Genomic DNA, 20527 nt, shown 5'->3' with positions numbered 1-20527 from the left:
CGGTTATGCATAAAGGAAATTTTAACGGAAATTACCGATCAATTCTCGTACGGCCAAATGCTGTTGAATCACAAATCGAAAGTAGGAACTCTTATCTGGTATTTTGGTGGCTTATTGGTAAGAACTTATGTGATAAGCAATGTGTATAAGCAGATTCTGGTGTAAATAAAAACCTAGCGCTATTTTATGTTTGCTTGAGACCACTTAGTTTCCATTTATAGGGGTAAATAGAAGGTAAATATTATGATGGCCTCGGTGAATGGTGAAACGTTTTATGTAAATCGTTGTTTCTCTTTCCATAGCATTAGCCTAGTGACGTTTTTGTAAATTACCGACAATTACCGAGCCCAATGCAAACCCCACATCATCTTATTTGTTGTATGTGCATTCCATATGATCTAAAAATACTGAAGGCTGATTGTTTAATGAATGCGGTGCCCCTCAACTGAGAAGGAATACTAACCCATGATAACATAATGGGCGCCATAATGCCAGTAATGGCTCTTCTTAATAATGGGTAAAGTGTGTGTGTATGGGGGGGGGGGGGGGCACATGTGCATCCTAGATCCAAAATATCGCTACAGTTTATGTTGTACTCCCACGACAGATAACACCAACTGGCAACACGACCATCAGGACCAATTAAATCCCTATATGACGTTATCACAACAACTCAAGTCTATTTCAACGGTCTATACACATGTATAGATCTTTGGTTCTAATGCTACACTGATGAAGAATGATTTATATGTAGCCTCTTTTATATTGTGCTTAAAGTCATGTTTCCTTATGTTTTGCCTAAAACTCGTCGAAGCCCACACAGATAAAGAATACTATACCAGAATTTCAAATTTGAAAAAATGAGTCCGAAAAACAAGAGTGTTTTAGTTATTTGTTTTTATGATAAAGTAGTAATTGATAACTGATTCAAATCTTTGAAACTAACCGACATGTCTTAATCCATATTTAACGTTTGAGGACAGAGTTTGGTCGGATTTTGATTAATGAATATTCATGGACGAATGAATAATTATATGTATGCATGGGTGAATGTATCAATCAATAATTTAATGAATGTACATTTGATGTTCGGCTTACAGTCATATTGTGTTGTTTTTTCTAGCGAATGGTCTCAAGATTCGGTCTAACTTCCTTACATAGCTTAGAATTTATATTAATAATTCTTTCTATGTTTTTATTTAAAACTATGAACGTAAGTATTTTTTTTTACCGAAATCGGACACTTATCGACAAAGACGTGAAATAGAAACGTTTATAAACAATTTAAGATTTTTTTCATCGAATAGTTTGAAATGTTTCACGCTTTAACTTATCATGTCTGTTAAATCAATGACTGTAACTATAACTATGACGACATCTAAGTAGGATTACGAAATCTAAACCGATTTACTACGGAAAAATCAGACGAACAATCCAGCGACCTTGCGCGTGGAATGGTCAAAAGATTATTTCTATGGTCACTCTCTCCCATCGTCTGATTTAAGTAGGATAGTTGCCAAGTACTTTCAAAAACATGTGCACTTAATAATAGTAAATCAGGTTACCATTGAAAAGTTTGATTATGGGGTGAATATTTGATTAGGTTCCATTCTTAATAAAAAATATTCAAAAACACAATTAGTAAAGCAGTGTCGACAGACCGTTTATCAGTTAGGTACATGTCAGACGGACGTCAATCTAAGCTGGGCACGACCTAATGTGACCCAGATCGCGATTATGAAGGCTTATTTGACGCACGTCAAAAGCTGTGAAGAGAACACCGTTACGGACATAAATACTTGTTTGATAATATTATTTTATTTCAACTTAATTTAAATGAATTTTTTGGCGTTGTTTCATTGTATAAAGGGATCATGAGTGGCTATTACATCAATTCCAAATCATCAGTGACTTTATCAGAACATTAAGTGCGTAACGGTGTAAATACACATTTTAATTACGTTTTACAACTTTAAGAATTTCTATAAAATGTTTGGGTACATGTTTATATACTAAATTCTTCTTTCATTGGACACCTTTTTGAAGACTTGATGATGTTAACGTTTGCAGTTTTTGTTGAATCTTAATGTATATAAAAGTCTTTTTTTATGCGGCGTAACGGTGTTGTCACATTTGTAACGGTGTGGACAGATTATCTTAAACTTTCATATTCTTGTTTATTCGCATCGTGTTTTTTGTTAGGAAGTATGTCAAATAAGTTCCATGTTAAATTTGTGATGTTGTTTGAAAGACAATCGGCGATATGAATACGAACTTTATTCGCATTCTCCACACCGTTACGATGTTGTCAACACCGTTTCTCATTCAGCGTAACGGTGTGAAACGTAACGGTGATGACATTCGGGAATTCTGACAGAACTGATTCCAATTGTATTAATTCTCCATTTTTGTCGGATTAATTTCCATGTTAAGTTTGCGATGTTGTTTGAAAAACAATCGGCGATATGAAAACGAAGTTTATTCACACCATAATGTGTGTATATATTTGTGCATACCGTTACGATGTTGTCATCACCGATACTCATTCAGCGTTACGGTGTGGACTGTAACGGTGATGACATTCAGGCATTTGACCATCCACAAACAGCATGCTACTTGTCTCAAAAACACATTAAGCACACATTATTTTGTGGCATCTAAGAATACATAATATTTGAAAATCATAAAAGAACAGGAAGTGGAAATAGCAAAGAAAATGGAGGAACGGTGTTGACACTGAATAAAAGTACGTTCAATATTTATGCCCCCCTTCGAAGAAGAGGGGGTATATTGCTTTGCTCATGTCGGTCGGTCTGTCGGTCCGTCCACCAGGTGGTTGTCAGACGATAACTCAAGAACGCTTGGGCCTAGGATCATGAAACTTTATAGGTACTTTGATCATGACTCGCAGATGACCCCTATTGATTTTGAGGTCACTAGGTCATATGTCAAGGTCACGGTGACCCGAAATATTAAATGGTTTTTGAATGATAACTCAAGAACGCATACGCCTAGGATCATGAAACTTCATGGGTAAATTGATCATGACTCGCAGATGACCCCTATTGATTTTGAGGTCACTAGGTCAAAGGTCAAGGTCACGGTGACCCAAAATAGTAAAATGGTTTCCGGATGATAACTCAAGAATGCATATGGCTAGGATCATGAAACTTCATGGGTAGATTGATCATGACTCGCAGATGACCCCTATTGATTTTGAGGTCACTAGGTCAAAGGTCAAGGTCACGGTGACCCGAAATAGTAAAATGGTTTTCGGATGATAACTCAAGAACGCATATGCCTAGGATCATGAAACTTCACAGGTAGATTGATCATGACTCGCAGATGACACCTATTGATTTTGAGGTCACAAGGTCAAAGGTCAAGGCCACGGTGACCCGAAATAGTAAAATGATTTTCGGTTGATAACCTCAAGAACGCTTTTGCCTAGGATCATGACACTTCATATGTACATTGATCGTGACTCACAGATGACCCCTATTGATTTTCAGGTCACTAGGTCAAAGGTCAAGGTCAAAGTGACAAAAAACGTATTCACACAATGGCTGCCACTACAACGGACAGCCCATATGGGGGGCATGCATGTTTTACAAACAGCCCTTGTTTACTTACTTTTTGATGATTTTAACATTTTTCGCGCTCTTTTCATTGCTTAATTATGACGTAAAGGTTGAAAGAATGTTAACTTTTCGGAAAAAGTTGTATCCCCGTATCATTCCCGTGCGGTAGATGAAATTTTCTTCGTAACGGTGTCGACTTGTAAAATTACGGTCAGAGCCATAACTGACCATTTATAAATATTCTGCATTTCAAGCTTCTAAATGTAACTGTTATTAAGTTAAGTTTATATATATTTAGTTCCATATGGTTGGGTTTTTTATTTTCGTTTGACATTCTTTTATAAAACAATCAAGAAAATTACCCTTTAAGAATTCGGACAACACACCGTTACTAAAATACATGGGGGTTAGTTGCTTCGACAAAGCATAAAACTGCTTTAAGCGTGTGATCTGCTAAGAACTTTTATCTAATATTGTTTACATATTATTAAACATTGTAATTATGAAACTTATCTCTGTTAATGTCTACCATTTAGATAATTGTTGAATATGGACAGTAAATGGAACCTAATCAATTATTCACCCTATGACAATTGACCGCCGATATTTACTGAAACATGCCGGGAAAAAAATAAAAACATAATACAAAATAGTGAGAGAAAAAAACAGACAGATTTAATAGTTAAACGGCGTAGCTTGATTCTGATTTAGATATTCAAATAAGTAATTCGTATGTATGAAGAAGACCTCAAAGAAGATCCAACATTGTAAAACCTTAACTACATAGTCGGCAGTGGAGGTGAGACATCAGCCTAAATTATCTCGATTTCAACTTATGTGTTCGATTTATCTGCCTATATTACCATAATGTTTGCTATTTCCTTGCACTATAACACGGGTTTGCAACATCTCAACATTATCAAAACATCTGTAGCCATTAAAAATATAAATGCTGAGAAACCACTCCCGTGTCTGTGATATCTATTCATAGAATTATAGCATTGTTGATTTCATCTGCCGAGGTAAACGACTCTGTTGGCACCATTCACAACTGTTTCTTGGCATCCGATTCTGATTTTCTAGAGACTTCCGAGCCGATAACATCCCCACGGAACTTTCCGTACCTGTGCCTGAGCGTGTATACCAGTTTGCAAGTGCTTCTTAGGTTATAGTTTACAACTTTAGAAGTCAATTACATTTCTTTGTCAGCGTTATTCTAGTTTATTAAATCTATTCGAAAGACAATATAATTAACTATTAAACTGTTTTTATAAATTTCATTTACATTATCTTTTTGAGGTGGATATTGTCGTAGTATTTTGACGATTTAATCGATTTTTCGGCGTGGTTGTTAGCTTTTCTCCTGAAATGACCTTTATGTAACGCTAGCAGACCCGAATAAATACATTCGAATATTTCATTTGCTGATTCGAGAGAAATCCCCCAAAACGTTTGCCATATCACTGCGTCTGTGTACAGCGTATAGGATGTCAGTCACTTACCGGTAATCGTCAGGGGAAGACATGATGGACATTCGATAACCGTAGATAACATAGTATTGCGTTTAAGATGAGAATCAAACACTACCGAAATAGTATAGTAATGATACAAGGGAAATTATTTAACCCAAAAATGCCTAGCGTCTAGAAAAAAGGCCTTGGCAAACAGCGAAGACCCACATGAGACGCCGCATCATTCTGTAAGAAATATTCTTAATATAGAAATAAATATACTAGACATCCCTAATTTGGAAATAAATTGATCCAATTTAGAAGGAAGGGACAGTCCACTCGGCATAAATTGGTTAATTATCTAACCACAAATGATTGCCGCAATCAGCCAGACCTGTCAGGAAATTAATTCTAAAAACCTGAATAGGCAACCGAAATCTGCCAGTTTGACTTCAATTTGATATTTCAAAAGTATTGTGCTTATAAGTTCCATTTAAAAGACGAAATGAGATTTTTGACCCGCGTTATTCGAAAATGTGTCTTATGTCATGTTTTGCCAAACCAGGTATATATCTTACCACTAGTTACGAATAGAGCTATCATGCGGGTGGTTCCGAAGATAGTCGATGTATTACGATTGTAATTCGTAAGCATGCCTCACGATACCGCTGGCAACTAGTTTCCTAGACTGGTTGCATGTTGGAAGAATAATATGCCGAATATATGCGGCGTGACCTTTACCTGGAATTTCGCTGATATAAGTTACCTATCGGTGTGCCGTGAGCATCAGTGAGCTTGGATACGTTTGCATCTCCACAGGTAAGCTAGCTTAGAGATTTCGTGTTGACTATCTTTAAAGATAACCTTACATATATTATTAAAATGTAGCTTTCTTGTTCGAGTTTGAAAAAATAATTTAAATGATACTTGATTATTAAAATATTGTTGCTTTTTTCGTTTATATTATTTTATTTGAAATAGTATAAATTGTTTTGTTTTGTTGGAGCTCATTTTATTGATGATTTTTTTTGAATTCCGGAAATGATTTACGTATATAAATGCGACGTTAAGTAGATTGTTTATCAACAGCAGATATTTTTCTTATTACACCAAAATATATAAAGTACTGGTTCTACCTAATACGCGTACTTGAGACTATCTCGATACGCTATGTGATCTCAAAAGAATCGATCTAAAACATATGTTTAATCGAAATGTTTGTTTGGAAAACAAGTAGTCTTACAGCCCATTTTGTCAATGTGTTCAAACAACGTTCTATTCGCCGGTTTATAAAATTAAATGTGCAATCAATTAAAATATTATAGAACCTTGGGATTCAAAATATCTATGTTTGTATGGCGTTAATTTAAAAAAAAATCGGTGATGGACCTGAACGATTATTTATTTTCTTTTATTCTGTTTTTTCCAGAACTAACTGCAACGCGCAAAACGTCTGCTGAAGATTTCTCAGGAGGACTTATTAGAAAAAGTGCAGACCATTTTTGTATTTTCGCTTTAATTCTGCCAGCTTAGTTATTCGCTTGATACCATGACGAACGAAACCGAGCAACTTAACCATAACGAGGCTGTCGCGCCTCCAAAACGAGGCTCCGCGTGTTCGTCACGCGAGGGATCACTCCCGCCAAAAGTTCGAAACGGGATGGTGGAAAAAGACGGTATGAAAAAGTCAAAGGACTTTTGGCAGAAAAGAATTGATCACCACGAGGTCGACAGACTTATAAACCCGTTCAGCGAATTCTGGGGTGAGAATCGCAATCAGTACAAGAATGTCCTTGAAAACGCTAAAGCGGTCTGGAAAGGTGCAGATAAGCGGACGAAATTGACAAAAGAAGACCACAAATATGGCAATGTTGTTGAAGGATCGCTAACGGAGTATCGCGGAAAGAAGGCGAAGAATAACATCGCCAATTATATCGTAGAGTGCTGCGAGACTATACGAGATATAGGCGAGCCACAAGCGGACGGGACGTACCGTATAACGTTCGGGAAACTCTTCCTAGCATACGAACGGATCAACGACTATTTGGTAGGTCTGCTCGTACGAGCCAGACGACACGGTCTCGTAGATTTTATCGGGGAAATGCTCTACCAACGCCAGGACGATCACGTGATTATCACGTTACTGAAGGTGCCAACTATAGACGACTTAAACTTAAAGTTTATTGCCTTCAACAAGACTCAAGAAGAGGAGAGAGAAAGACAGAAGTGCAAGTGATCTTGTATGTACGTGCATTCGTGATAATTTCGTTTTCTTGTCGCAGGACATATATATCTATGGTACACGGATTATAAAAAAATCGTGACATTTTCTTAGTCGGAAATTAATCTTGTGAGTTACTTAGAGTCGGATGATCTCTTAGTGACTTCCCGTTTTGATTTGTTTGAAAAGATGTGATAATTCAAGGGCAAAGTTATTATTATTCTTTTTAGTGTTACACGATGCATTCTTTCTACGTTTTGCTCCTTTTTCGGTACGAATTGAACTACCAACGAGGCTTCTGAGCGAAAAGTACAAAAGACTGGTTGCTATGTGCCTTCCCGTATGGGTTGTTTCCCTTCTAACCGGCAACTTCCTACGTTTTCGTCAAACATAGACCGGAGCAAGTTTAGACTAGCCCAAAAGGGAGTTGAGACTTATTATTTATAAATATAAACCAGACACTGCGTGTCAAAATATTTATTTGTCGGCTTTAGTGTAAACGTTTTTGTTCAGTGTGTTGCTTGGCTTTAAGAGAAAGCTTGGATCAGACGAGCCCGTATTTCTCAATACGTATTCAGTTATAATATACTTGAACCACGCCTATTGGAAAACCGGGATTAATGCATGTGCGTTAAGTGTTGTCAGATAAGTCTTTAAGTCCGCACAGGCTAATTGGGGAAGACACTTTCCGCCATAACTAGATTTTCGCTCTGTAGAGAATTCCTTTATACGCAAAACAATTTAAGGCCATTATGGTAGGACACTATGCGGTATTTAGAAAGTACTGTATCGCTAGATTCTGTATTAACTGAGTTGCTTTTTTTAAAATCAAAACGATTCATGAGCGTTTTTTTAATTAATAACCGTGTTGAAAAAGCTGTATTCTATTTTTTATATGAATATATAAATGTCGTAGTTCTTTCATATTTTGTTTGTTTTTCTAAATGTTTTGTGTTAACGAAGCTTCGCTGGGTTTCGATATACTAGTACATTCAAAGTTTAAGTTATTATGATTCCAATGTAAATACGTTTTTGTTATGTTTTGTTTGTTTATATGTGACAGTAATTTGTTCTCATATAAATGTTTTGTTTGTAAAAGTACGTTAATCACCACCATTATCACCAACACCTTCACAATAGTTATCATCATTTATGTTTGAATTATCATTATTCGTTGTAGAAGTAGTAGTAGTAGGTTATTATTATAAATATTATTTTTATGTTTGTTATTATTAGTAGTATTATTATTAGTAGTAGTATTATTATTTAAGAGGTTTTGATGGTGTAAGCAACATTTACAATCTTAAGGTGTTGTTTTTTATACATTGATGTAAACTGAGATGTTAAGGTAACACATTCTTTGAAAGAAATCGAATATTTTAAACAGTTGATTTTGGTAGCAATATTCAGTTCTGATGACTTAATGCAAACATTACTCGGTATTGACTTTGTTATTTTTATCAATATAAAATGCCATTTTTTGCACTGAGCATTCAATATACCGATAATACTAGGATAAATCATCATCAACTAGACAAAAACGTTATGGTGATAAAAGTATGCAGGTGCTATTGTGTTTTATTAAATGGTTTTTGTTCTAAAATGTATGAAGACTATTTGGTGAAAACAATGTAAAATTTTATGCAAAATTCACGACAAACTGGAAATGTAAGGTGCACATCATCAGAATTCAAATGAGAATTTCGCATATGCATTAGTCATTGTGTCCCGAATGGAATTACGAATAAAGTGTCAGATTTTGTATAACAGAAGAGTGAATCAATAATGTGCATAAACGCACAAGCGTCTTTTGTAGGCTGTATAGTTTTCGTGTAGCTGTGACTATGTACACAGATTGATAAAACATCAGACGCGTTTACTCTGTTAAGAAATATGCTTAAACTTCGTATTTTATTGTCTTAAACGATGATGTAAACTGCTGTGCCTTAATTGTGTTTTTGTTGATGTGTTACATTGACGATACGTACATTTAGTTGTCTGGATAAAATATGATTATATCGAAATTGAAAAAAAAATGTTTAAACAATTAAAATGTTTTTGACTCAAATATTATTAAAATAAAGCATTTAAACAACAGCGCGTACGTCTGTTATTTCTTCCACCTACGCAGACGCAAAACGAATACCAGCAGACGAGAAATAGTTACATGTAATATCTCTGAACGAATTCTGCCCTGCCACTGAGCGGAAAGACCAGCCGACAATGGAACTAAAGCAACATATCTCTGACGTCATTTAAGTACATGTTTGCGCATTGCAACAGGTGAGGACGAGAAAAAACTTGTTTCCGTGAAGAACTTTCAAGAACTATCTTAACTACCTTATCATAAACAGAATCGGGCCCGCCTCTCTGAGTGGTCTTGTTGTCGGGAACTTGGAAGCATGCTGCATGCAGAGTGAACACATGTATAATGTACATGTATAACTAAGAAGTTCTATTTGAGGGTACATTGCAACAATTTCATCGCAAAGCGACTCCCTAGTTGCGAGTGCTCAACAAAGACCGCGTATCTACAATGTCCTATATTTCTTTATCATTGGTTTTCCCGATCATTCAGTCTTTGCGTAAGGAGACCAATTATACATCACTGGCACTCGTTATAAGTTGCTGCCCCTCTCCCACATCTCTCTTGCTACCCCGTCAAAATTATCGAAGTATATATTTTATTTATTTTGACAATTTTTATACCAAATGGACAATTTTGAGGGTATTTGGGACGGGGTAGCAGCTGGGGAGAGGGGTAGCGGGGGATAAATACATGAGATGATATTCGTTTAGGATTGAGTTGCGACTGTTCAACTACGCCAGCAGATGTCCTTGGTATACATGTAACATTTAATAATATGGCTGGCAATATATCCGTGTGTAATTTATTTTCATTAAATTCAAAATATTGCAAAATGTATATAGACAGATTAATGACGTGTTCATGACACATCAACGAACATGCACGTACTTAATTAAAAATGTATGCACGCATTGACAATCATATCAGATCTATATGAAAACAAGCCAAAAAATGTCAGGCCTCAATGTATACGTTCTGATGTCCTGATCATAAACTGGGGATTGGTTAAGTCCAGTCAGTTTATCAAAAGTAGAACCATATGTGTGGTGCGTTACTGTAACACATGTTTAAACAGCTGCCCGATGCGGTGGGAGATATTCGTGCACTGATAAGCCACGTAACCATCCCGAATGTTCCTGCAACTGGATAATTACATCAATGGTCATTATAATAACTAACACGGGTATCGCACAACGCTTAGGGAGAAGCTTTGGAATGTCAAGGGAGACCATCATTGAACAATTGTATTCGTAGAAGGAATCAGTGCCCTTCCCTGTTTTGATCGGGTCTGAAGAGTCCGTTGTATTCGATAATCCTGAAATAAACATAATAATACTTCCGCCGCTTAATTTAAAGTGAATGCACGAATATTGATACTTACCTATAATTTTCCATCGGAACGAATTTTTATTTTGAAAAAATAAATCAACAACAAGTGGCCAATATTGTCTGAGATTTAATTAATTTTCTTATCAACATACAACTTATGAGTACATTTATATAATTTAAGATATTGTGATGTAGCTTAAGTATTTCATTAACGCCTTGTGTAATTAAAGCATGTTATAATACTTTTCTTTAAACAAAAACACCTCTTTTGCCGTACAGCGTGCACTTACACGCGGCAGTGGGCCTACCAGCTTTCCCTAAAGGTGACGAACACCGTTTAATAATTACAATGCATAAATGTCCGCAGGTCTTGCTGGGTTGTTGTTATATGTCCAGCGTTATTGGCGTCCTCCGTCGCTCTCTAGGCAGCATGGCAAGCAGTTACGTTTCCGGCACTCACTCCATGGCCTTCGTCACCGTACCAAATATGGACGTCGGCAAGAAACTTGCTCAGTACGTGTATGGAAATTTGAAACTGAAAGTTAAAAATTAAATTAATTAAAAAAAATAAATTATAAGAAGTTATTGTGTATGTATATAGAAGTTCCTGTATATGACGTCCTTTTGCATTACATTAGGACCCAAGGTAGAGTCCCTGCACTTCTCCCTAATTTGCGTACTTGATTAAAGCTGCAATTTTCAATTATTTAGTATTTATGCGACAAGTAGAAGCATATGAGTCACAATAGTCTAAGTATATTTGAGACAAATTTTGTACTAGATTACTTATTTTTATCTTTTACATTTTGTGTCATTTTAAATTTTGCTGTACTCAAATTATTTGGATTTCGACTTCATTAGATGTAGAAAATTTTGAGGATAAACTTCAAATTGATCTCGTATGTATTATCGAATAAAATTCGACGCATACACGCTTTACTGAAGCTCGACTGATACTGACGTGCATTTATGGTGTTTGTTACACACGCTGGATCCGCAGACGATTTATTGCTTAAATATGCCTTACGGAGGATTCCGGAAATAGTCGATGTTTCACGATTGTCTGTTACAGTGGCATCGTTCGAGGAAGACTGGCGGCCTGTGTGAATATCATTCCATCCGTGACGTCCGTGTAAGTACTTAACGTGCGTGCGTAAAGTATCGTCCCTGATTAGCCTACTCAGTCCACACTGGCTAACCAGGCACCACACTTTCCGCTGAAATGGAATTTCTTCGTTTTCGCTCAAGCTTATCTTGGACAATACTTGTATTGTGGCCATTTTCCCCAGAGCGCGTTTCTCTTATTGAACCCATTTATGCCTAGTGGACTCTCCCATCCTTCTAAATTGGATCAATTTATTTCCAAAACTAGAGATTTCTAGTATATTTATATCTATATTTAGAATATCACTTACAATAATTCCTTTTAGCAAACAGCGCATACCCTGATGAGACGCCGCATCATGCGGCGTCTCATCTGGGTCTACGCTGTTTGCAAAGGCCTTTTTTCTAGACGCTATGCATAAATGGGTTAAGAAGACCGCATTCAGGGATAGAAACCAATCAGGGAAACAAACTACTTTTTTTCGATGTTTGCACACTATTTCTGTCAACACTTCTTGTACAGAGGAAACATGGGTTTTCTCAGAAAATCTATGGGCCTTCCAGAATTCAGACGGGTCATGTGCCGCTGCTTTTTAATAATTGTAGTGTTAGACTATGCAATCGCATTGCAATGGATGCCGTGTCCGTCTCTCGGGGGGGGGGGGGGGGCAATTTTTATATGGGAATTACAAGGATCTTTTTCGAAGACACCGATCGTATTGGCTCCAATCGGGAATCTTACTATTGTCTCAAGAAATCTGTCCTTCGATAAAATCGAACAAGAATCAAATGCAACAAAGAGTATATTCATACGTCCGATCCGAATGTGTATAGTGTTGACAATATAATTTATTAATGTACTTTTATACCGTTATAATCATAAAATATAATACTGTGAAATCATAATTGAATTTTTAGTTTTTTACATTTTGTATTTATTGTGAAAAAGGTTCCCACGTTTGTGCTGCTTAATATACAGTATTTCGGATGTTGATTTTGTTATCGAAAGAAGATGAATGGATTGCAAGTCAGAGTGCTTACATAGTACGACGATTGCGTACTTACTCAAGCACGTGTTTCGTTCACATTTCAGATACGAGTGGGAGAGGAAAGTCAATGAGGACTCCGAACTCATTCTGGTAAGTAGAAGATACAAGGCCCATATCGGAGTTAATCAAACTGCTTTTAATAGTGTAAGGCTTTTGAACACTCTAGAGGTCACATTTATTGTCCAATGATATTTTAGTCGAATGTAAAACTGGGTCATGTTGGGTCATAAGCTAGGCCAATGGGTCAAATAAAAGAACAAGATTAACTTTATCAGAACATTTCTCCTAATGATTACTCTGTCGAGTTCGCAATAATAAATACAAATATAGGTAATCTTGTCAAATTTAAGAAAAAGATCTGAAAACTCTAAACCGACCAAACTTATTGTCGAATATTTATGACACGTGTTCAGAACATTTGTCCTAACAAGCAACAGTATATAGGCCCATTTTGAATCAGGGTCACAAGGGGTAAAACGCTGGGTTACTATGTAAAATGAAAGAAAAGTCGCAGTTGTAAGATATGGTTCCGGTCCATCGAAAAGCATAACGCCATGAGGCTGGACAGTTTTCGTGATCTGGCTAAAGGAAAATAATTTGACCAGTCTTCAGGTCATATGTTTGTCCGGCTCATGAAAATTGGTCAGAACATAAAAAAATGCATTGTTATGCTATCTGGAATGAGTTTGAAAATTAGTGTGGTTTGATTGTGGTTTGTTCAAAAGGATGGTGTGCCCGTGTTGGGGTAGTTTTTCTAATACGTCTATTGTGAAACCCTGTGAACTATTTTCGAAGAATTCTTGTGACAATATTTTACTTTTTAATGCTTAACCCTAGTAGAAAATCGAATTAGACTACAGACCTTTCTTAATCGATTCGAGTTTTAAAGGCTTCTAAGATACTGTTTAGCAGCAAACAGCATTAATCATAAACAGCCTGCGAGTTACTCGTAGGTTTGGCTGTTCTGGTTTTATGCGTGTTTCATAAAGCCTTTTTAGCTCACCTGAGCACAACGTGCTCATGGTGAGCTTTTGTGATCGCCTTTTGTCCGTCGTGCGTTGTCCGTTGTGTCGACGTCAACATTTGCCTTGTTCACTCTCTAAAGGCCACATTTATTGTCCAATCTTCATGAAATTTGGTCAGAAGATTGGTTTCAATAATATCTTGGATGAGTTCGAAAATGGTTACGTTTGCTTGAAAAACATGGCTGCCAAGGGGCGGGGCATTTTTCCTTATATGGCTATATATGGCTATAGTAAATCTTGTTAACACTCTACAGGCCACATTTATTGTCTGAACTTCATGAAACTTGGTCAGAAGATTCACCCCAATAATATCTTGGACGACTTCGAAAGTGATGCCGGTTGGTTGAAAAACATGGCCGCCAGGGGGCGGGGCATTTTTCCTTATATGGCTATAGTAAAACCTTGTTAACACTCTAGAGGCCACATTTATTTTCCGATTTTCATGAAACTTGCTCAGAAGATTTGTCCCACTGATTTCTTTGACGAGTTCAAAAATGGTAACCTTTGCTTGAAAAACATGGCTGCCAAGGGGCGGGGCATTTTTCCTTATATGGCTATATATGGCTATAGTAAACTCTTGTTAACACTCTAGAGGCCACATTTATTGTCCAATCTTAATGAAACTTGGTCAGAAGATTCATCCCAATAATATCTTGGACGAGTTCGAAAATGATGCCGGTTGGTTGAAAATCATTGCCGCCAGGTGGCGGGGCCTTTTTCCTAATATGGCTATAGTAAAACCTTGTTAACACTCTAGAGGCCACATTTATTGTCCAATCTTGATGAAATATGGTCAGAAGATTTGTCTTAATGATATCTTGGATGAGTTCGAAAATGGTTACGTTTGCTTGAATAACATGGCCGCCAAGGGGCGGGGCATTTTTCCTTATATGGCTATATAAGGCTATAGTAAAATATTGTTAACACTCTAGAGGCCATATTAATAGTCCGATCTTCATGAAACTCGGTCAGAAGATTCATCCCAATAATATCTTGGACGAGTTTTAAAATGATGCCGGTTGGCTGAAAAACATGGCCACCACAGAGGCGGGGCTATTTTCCTTATATGGCTATAGTAAAACCTTGTTAACACTCTAGAGGTCACATTTGTTTTCCGATCATCATGAAACTTGGTCAGAAGATTTGTCCCAATGATATCTTGGATGAGTTCAAAAATGGTTTTGGTTGCTTGAAAAACATGGCCACCAGGGGCGGGGCATTTTTCCTTATATGGCTATATATGGCTATAGTAAAACCTTGTCAAAGACCTATAGATAACAGTGTTCTTATCAGTTTCTCGACCACGTGACCCCGCCGCGAGATAGCCCGATAAGGCGCGAAGTTTACAATCTGTGTATTCTATAGGTCTTTGATCTTGTTAACACTCTAGAGGCCACATTTATTGTCCAATCTTCATGAAATTTGGTCCGAAGATTGGTCTCAATGATATCTTGGATGAGTTCGAAAATAATTATGTTTGCTTGAAAAAAAAGGCTTCCAAGGGGCGGGGCGGGGCATTTTTCCTAATATGGCTATAGTAAAATCTTGTTTACACTCTAGAGGCCACATTTACTGTCCGATCTTCATAAAACTTGGTCAGAAGATTAATCCCGATAATATCTTGGATGAGTTCAAAAATGCTGCCGGTTGGTTGAAAATCATGGCTGCAAGGGGGCGGGGCATTTTTCCTTATATGGATTTAGTAAAACCTTGTTAACACTCTAGAGGCCACATTTATTTTCCGATCTTCGTGAAACTTTGTCAGAAGATTTGTCCCAATACTATCTTGTTATCTCAGGTGAGCGACTTTGGGCCTTTCAGGCCCTCTTGTTTCAATTTACTTCTGAGTGGGAAAGGGTTTACCCGATGCGCGACGTCGCGGGTGTTACTGTGACAAACTCTGGTTTATTTAGGCGTTATGCCCAGGGGTGTTCATACATACACATACACTAAAAGTGTTTCTTTTTATTACTCCCTTTGCAGATGATCAAAACCTCGAGTGAGAAAATTCCAGATCTGTCAAAATATGTGCGGTAAGATCAAGTCAGAAATTATTTTTATAGTAACTTTTTTGGTTGTTAAACTACACGTACGTGTTTTTTTAAGCTCGAACAAATACTTTTTTACTCGCCAATATTATGCGTTAGTCTCATTTTCTATTTCAATGCGTTGACTTTATTGCGGAAATTAGAGTGAGTGTTTTGTTAGATAGTACGTTTTATTAGCATAAGAAAGGGAAGGGAAATATTTTTTAAAGCGCTCAGTCAATCATTGCCCACCGTTTTAAATTGTATGTGTATATGTATTTGCAAAGATGCAAGTGTTCACCAGGCCCGTGTTGGACTCGAGGGATCATAAATTCAATTCGCCCATTCTGTATGTTGTTTTGTTCAATCTGTTCCAGGGAGAACCATCCATACGATTGTGCTGAAGTGATCAGCGCAAAGGTAAGTCGTCAGTCTGTTCCAGGGAGAACCATCCATACGATTGTGCTGAAGTGATCAGCGCAAAGGTAAGTCGTCAGTCTGTTCCAGGGAGAACCATCCATACGATTGTGCTGAAGTGATCAGCGCAAAGGTAAGTCGTCACCATCCATACGATTGTGCTGAAGTGATCAGCGCAAAGGTAAGTCGTCACCATCCATACGATTGTGCTGAAGTGATCAGCGCAAAGGTAAGTCGTCACCATCCATACGATTGTGCTGAAGTGATCAGCGCAAAGGTAAGTCGTCAGTCTGTGCAGGGAGAACCATCCATACGATTGTGCTGAAGTGATCAGCGCAAAGGTAAGTCGTCAGTCTGTGCAGGGAGAACCATCCATACGATTGTGCTGAAGTGATCAGCGCAAAGGTAAGTCGTCAGTCTGTGGCTTGGTCTGTCCAAATACAGAGTGTGGAAAACCAGTTGATGTAAGCGGCACTCATTCTTTTGGTTACGCGTGCGCAATTAATTTCCTTCTATATTACATATAAAATAGTTAAAGTTCGATATCAATTGTTACCATGATCAAGCAATGACCCACTATATCATCATACATCATTAGAAAGATAAATGCATAATCGTTTGAAAAAATGGATGTCATTAAATTATATACGTTGTAACTCAAAATATTCACGTTAGAATAGGCACACCGGTTTTGACAGCTGTGCAGGCGACCATTTTAGGCTCAAATAGTATGACCTACTTTCAAAGCCGGGAATCATCAACAGAAAAAGTAGAGCACAAAAATGGCGGTTTTTCTTAATGCTTACAAATATACCTACAAATTGATGCCAAAACCAACCATTTGCAATGTATTTTACAAATCCTATGCAGCATGCACTGAACAATGTGTGCTAAATATCAACAGGTGTTCCGGTTTGGGGTTATGTGACCTTTTGGTACGTCCGAATTTCAGAGTGTGGAATACCAGTTGATATAAGCGGCACTCAGTCGCTTGGTCCGTCCAAATTTCAGAGTGTGGATTATCAATTGATGTAAGCGGCACGCTGTGACTTGGTACGTCCTAGTTTCAGAGTTTTGAACACCGGTTGATGCAAGCGGCTATTTGGCGCTTGGTCCGTCCATATTTTAGAGTGAGGAATACCAATGGATGTAGGCGACAATCTCTGGCTTGGTCCGTCATAATTCCTGAGTGGTGAAAAAAAAATGTTGAAAGCGACACTCTGTGGGATGGTCATTCCTAGTTTCGACGATTCAAAGGGAATACTATTCACATCAACAACAAAAAGTAGATTCACAACATTCATGTACTTAAATATGACGTGACATGACTCTTTTTTGTCTATATAGACGTTTGACAACATTTACTTAATACAAGCGCGGTTAAATGTTAAGTAGAAGCGGACATGTTCGATAACTTGAATATTAAAATGCCGGTAAAATCAGTTTGTTTTGTCTGTTTTGCATGTTGGAAGATATATGTTGAAATATAATTGAAATGAATATAAGCACTTACTGAATTTAATATACTATTTTTTACTTCACCTCTCTCACGCACACACACCTTCACTTCACATAAATCCGTCTTTAAAGCAGGCAATGTGTGTACAGACTGTCCCCTAATGGATATCTAGTGGCGGTTGGATGTTTAAGATTAAGTTAGCTTACTGCAGGTGGCGGATGGATGTTTAAGATTTAGTTACCTTACTGCAGGTGGCGGATGGATGTTTAAGATTTAGTTACCTTACTGCAGGTGGCGGATGGATGTTTAATATTTAATTTGCTTACTGCAGGCGGCGGATGGATGTTTAAGATTTTGTTTGCTTACTGCAGGTGGCGGATGGATGTTTAAGATTAAGTTACCTTACTGCAGGTGGCGGTTGGATGTTTAAGAATTAGTTAGCTTATGCAGGTGGCGGATGGATGTTTAAGATAAAGTTACCTTACTGCAGGTGGCGGATGGATGTTTAAGATTTAGTTACCTTACTGCAGGTGGCGGATGGATGTTTAAGATTTAGTTATCTTACTGCAGTTGGCGGATGGATGTTTAATATTTAATTAGCTTACTGCATGCGGCGGATAGATGTTTAAGATTTAGTTTGCTTACTGCAGGTTGCTGATGGATGTTTAAGATTTAGTTACCTTACTGCAGGTGGCGGTTGGATGTTTAAGATTTAGTTAGCTTACTGCAGGTGGCGGATGGATGTTTAAGATTTAGTTACCTTACTGCAGGTGGTGGATGGATGTTTAAGATTTAGTTTGCTTACTGCAGGTGGCGGATGGATGTTTAAGATTTAGTTTGCTTACTGCATGTGGCGGATGGATGTTTAATATTTAGTTAGCTTACTGCAGGCGGCGGATGGATGTTTAAGATTTAGTTTGCTAACTGCAGGTGGCGGATGGATGTTTAAGATTCAGTTTGCTTACTGCAGGTGTCGGATGGATGTTTAAGATTTAGTTAGCTTACTGCAGGTGGTGGATGTATGTTTAAGATTTAGTTAGCTTACTGCAGGTGGCGGATGGATGTTTAAGATTTAGGTAGCTTACTGGCGGATGGATGTTTAAGATTTAGTTTGCTTACTGCAGGTGGCGGATGGATGTTTAAGTTTTAGTTTGCTTACTGCAGGCGGCGGATGGATGTTTAAGATTTAGTTTGCTTACTGCAGGTTGCGGATGGATGTTTAATATTTAGTTTGCTTACTGCAGGTGGCGGATGGATGTTTAAGATTTAGTTAGCTTACTGCAGGCGGCGGATGGTTATTTAATGTTTAGTTAGCTTACTGCAGGTGGCGGATGGATGTTTAAGTTTTAGTTTGCTTACTGCAGGCGGCGGATGGATGTTTAAGATTAAGTTAGCTTACTGCAGGTGGCGGATGGATGTTTAAGATTTAGTTAGCTTACTGCTGGTGGCGTATGGCTGTTTAAGATTTAGTTTGCTTACTGCAGGTGGCGGATGGATGTTTAACATTAAGGTAGCTTACTGCTGGTGGCGGATGGATGTTTAACATTAAGGTAGCTTACTGCTGGTGGCGGATGGATGTTTAAGATTTAGTTTGCTTACTGCAGGTAGCGGATGGATGTTTAAGATTAAGTTAGCTTACTGCTGGCAATATCTTTCAGATTGAGGACGGGAATGAGCCGTACCTCAAATGGATCGGAGACACCGTGAACAAACCCGTCGTTCCAGCCAAAGGAGACGACAAATAACAGTGAACAATCAATGACTTTTGAATAGACAGCCAGGTCCCGTCTTATTAAAAAATCTTACGACAAATTTAAGTTACGACTGAATCTTAAGTTTAAAAAAAATCAGAAAATATGGCTTATATTGTTTAAGCTAGGAGACACGTGAAAGATATACGGGAATTATCAGGAAACAGGAAATAAACCTATAATACATTATTTGTTCACGAGTTTGCTTCTCATTAGATTGATTAATATTTTTAATTTGCAGTACGATATTTAATAAGACAGGTCCCTGGTTTTGATCAGTATTTTTTAAAGACTACATTTTGGTGAATGTAAATCATGTTTAGATTTGTTAATGTCACGGGAAAGTAAACAAAACGAATGCAATTCGTATGCAGTGCCCGTGGTTTTAATGTTTCGCAGACAACATTAACACTCGTAAAACGAGTATAATCCATTGTATTTTAGATCTGAATAAACGATTACAAACGTACTCAATAATATGACTTATGTTGTTTATTAAGCAAACTTCTGTTATTTGTTTCCGCGGGTTCTTATCGGTTGTGCATATGTGCAAAAAACCTACCATGACTACGTGAAAAAGACCGATACTACGTGCAAAAGACTTTAATTGCTATTTGCAAAAGATCAATACTTAGTGTAAAAGATCAATACTTAGTGTAAAAGATCAATACCTAGTGTAAAAGATCAATACCTAGTGTAAAAGATCAATACTTAGTGTAAAAGATCAATACTTAGTGTAAAAGATCAATACTTAGTGTAAAAGATCAATACCTAGTGTAAAAGATCAATACTTAGTGTAAAAGATCAATACTTAGTGTAAAAGATCAATACTTCAAGCAAAAGGCAAATTCTACGTGTTGAATTCTACGTACAATTATTCGACCAAAACTACATTCAAGACTTTCAGTACCACGTGCACAAGACCAATACCACGTGCAAAAGACCTGTACTACTTTCAAAAGACAACTTGTACAATGTGTACTAGTAACACTTCTTGAAGTGCATTACAACAGTATACGACTGT

General features: G+C 37.4%; 2 protein-coding genes and 1 long non-coding RNA gene across 10 annotated transcripts; all 3 read left to right on the top strand.

Moving 5' to 3' along the window:
- Positions 1 to 20: 20 nt before the first annotated feature.
- Positions 21 to 19980, top strand: LOC127838304 (protein CutA homolog). 8 transcript variants are annotated; one of them, XM_052365958.1, is made up of 7 exons: positions 21 to 117; positions 11039 to 11184; positions 11744 to 11803; positions 12869 to 12914; positions 15833 to 15882; positions 16656 to 16698; positions 19411 to 19980. In XM_052365958.1, the coding sequence occupies exons 1-7, from the start codon at positions 58 to 60 to the stop codon at positions 19495 to 19497; spliced, it is 492 nt and encodes a 163-aa protein (XP_052221918.1). In that variant the 5' UTR covers positions 21 to 57; the 3' UTR covers positions 19498 to 19980. The 8 variants fall into 8 exon arrangements, with proteins under 8 accessions (XP_052221918.1, XP_052221917.1, XP_052221916.1 ...); XM_052365957.1 differs by lacking the exon at positions 16656 to 16698 and adding an exon at positions 16592 to 16634; XM_052365956.1 differs by lacking the exon at positions 16656 to 16698 and adding an exon at positions 16384 to 16426.
- LOC127838303 (actin-binding Rho-activating protein-like) lies at positions 4958 to 9350 on the top strand. Its single transcript, XM_052365952.1, has 2 exons — positions 4958 to 5851; positions 6462 to 9350. The coding sequence occupies exon 2, from the start codon at positions 6582 to 6584 to the stop codon at positions 7266 to 7268; it is 687 nt and encodes a 228-aa protein (XP_052221912.1). The 5' UTR covers positions 4958 to 5851; positions 6462 to 6581; the 3' UTR covers positions 7269 to 9350.
- LOC127838305 (uncharacterized) lies at positions 16712 to 19247 on the top strand. The gene is made up of 3 exons (XR_008029764.1): positions 16712 to 18828; positions 18903 to 18956; positions 19237 to 19247. It is a non-coding gene; the product is annotated as an uncharacterized LOC127838305 (long non-coding RNA).
- Positions 19981 to 20527: the final 547 nt, after the last annotated feature.

This window comes from Dreissena polymorpha, chromosome 7 (assembly GCF_020536995.1).
Source record: "Dreissena polymorpha isolate Duluth1 chromosome 7, UMN_Dpol_1.0, whole genome shotgun sequence".
Lineage (NCBI taxonomy): Eukaryota > Metazoa > Mollusca > Bivalvia > Myida > Dreissenidae > Dreissena > Dreissena polymorpha.
The sequence above is the reverse complement of the archived record's forward strand: the minus strand, read 5'-3'. Positions and strand labels throughout refer to the sequence as shown.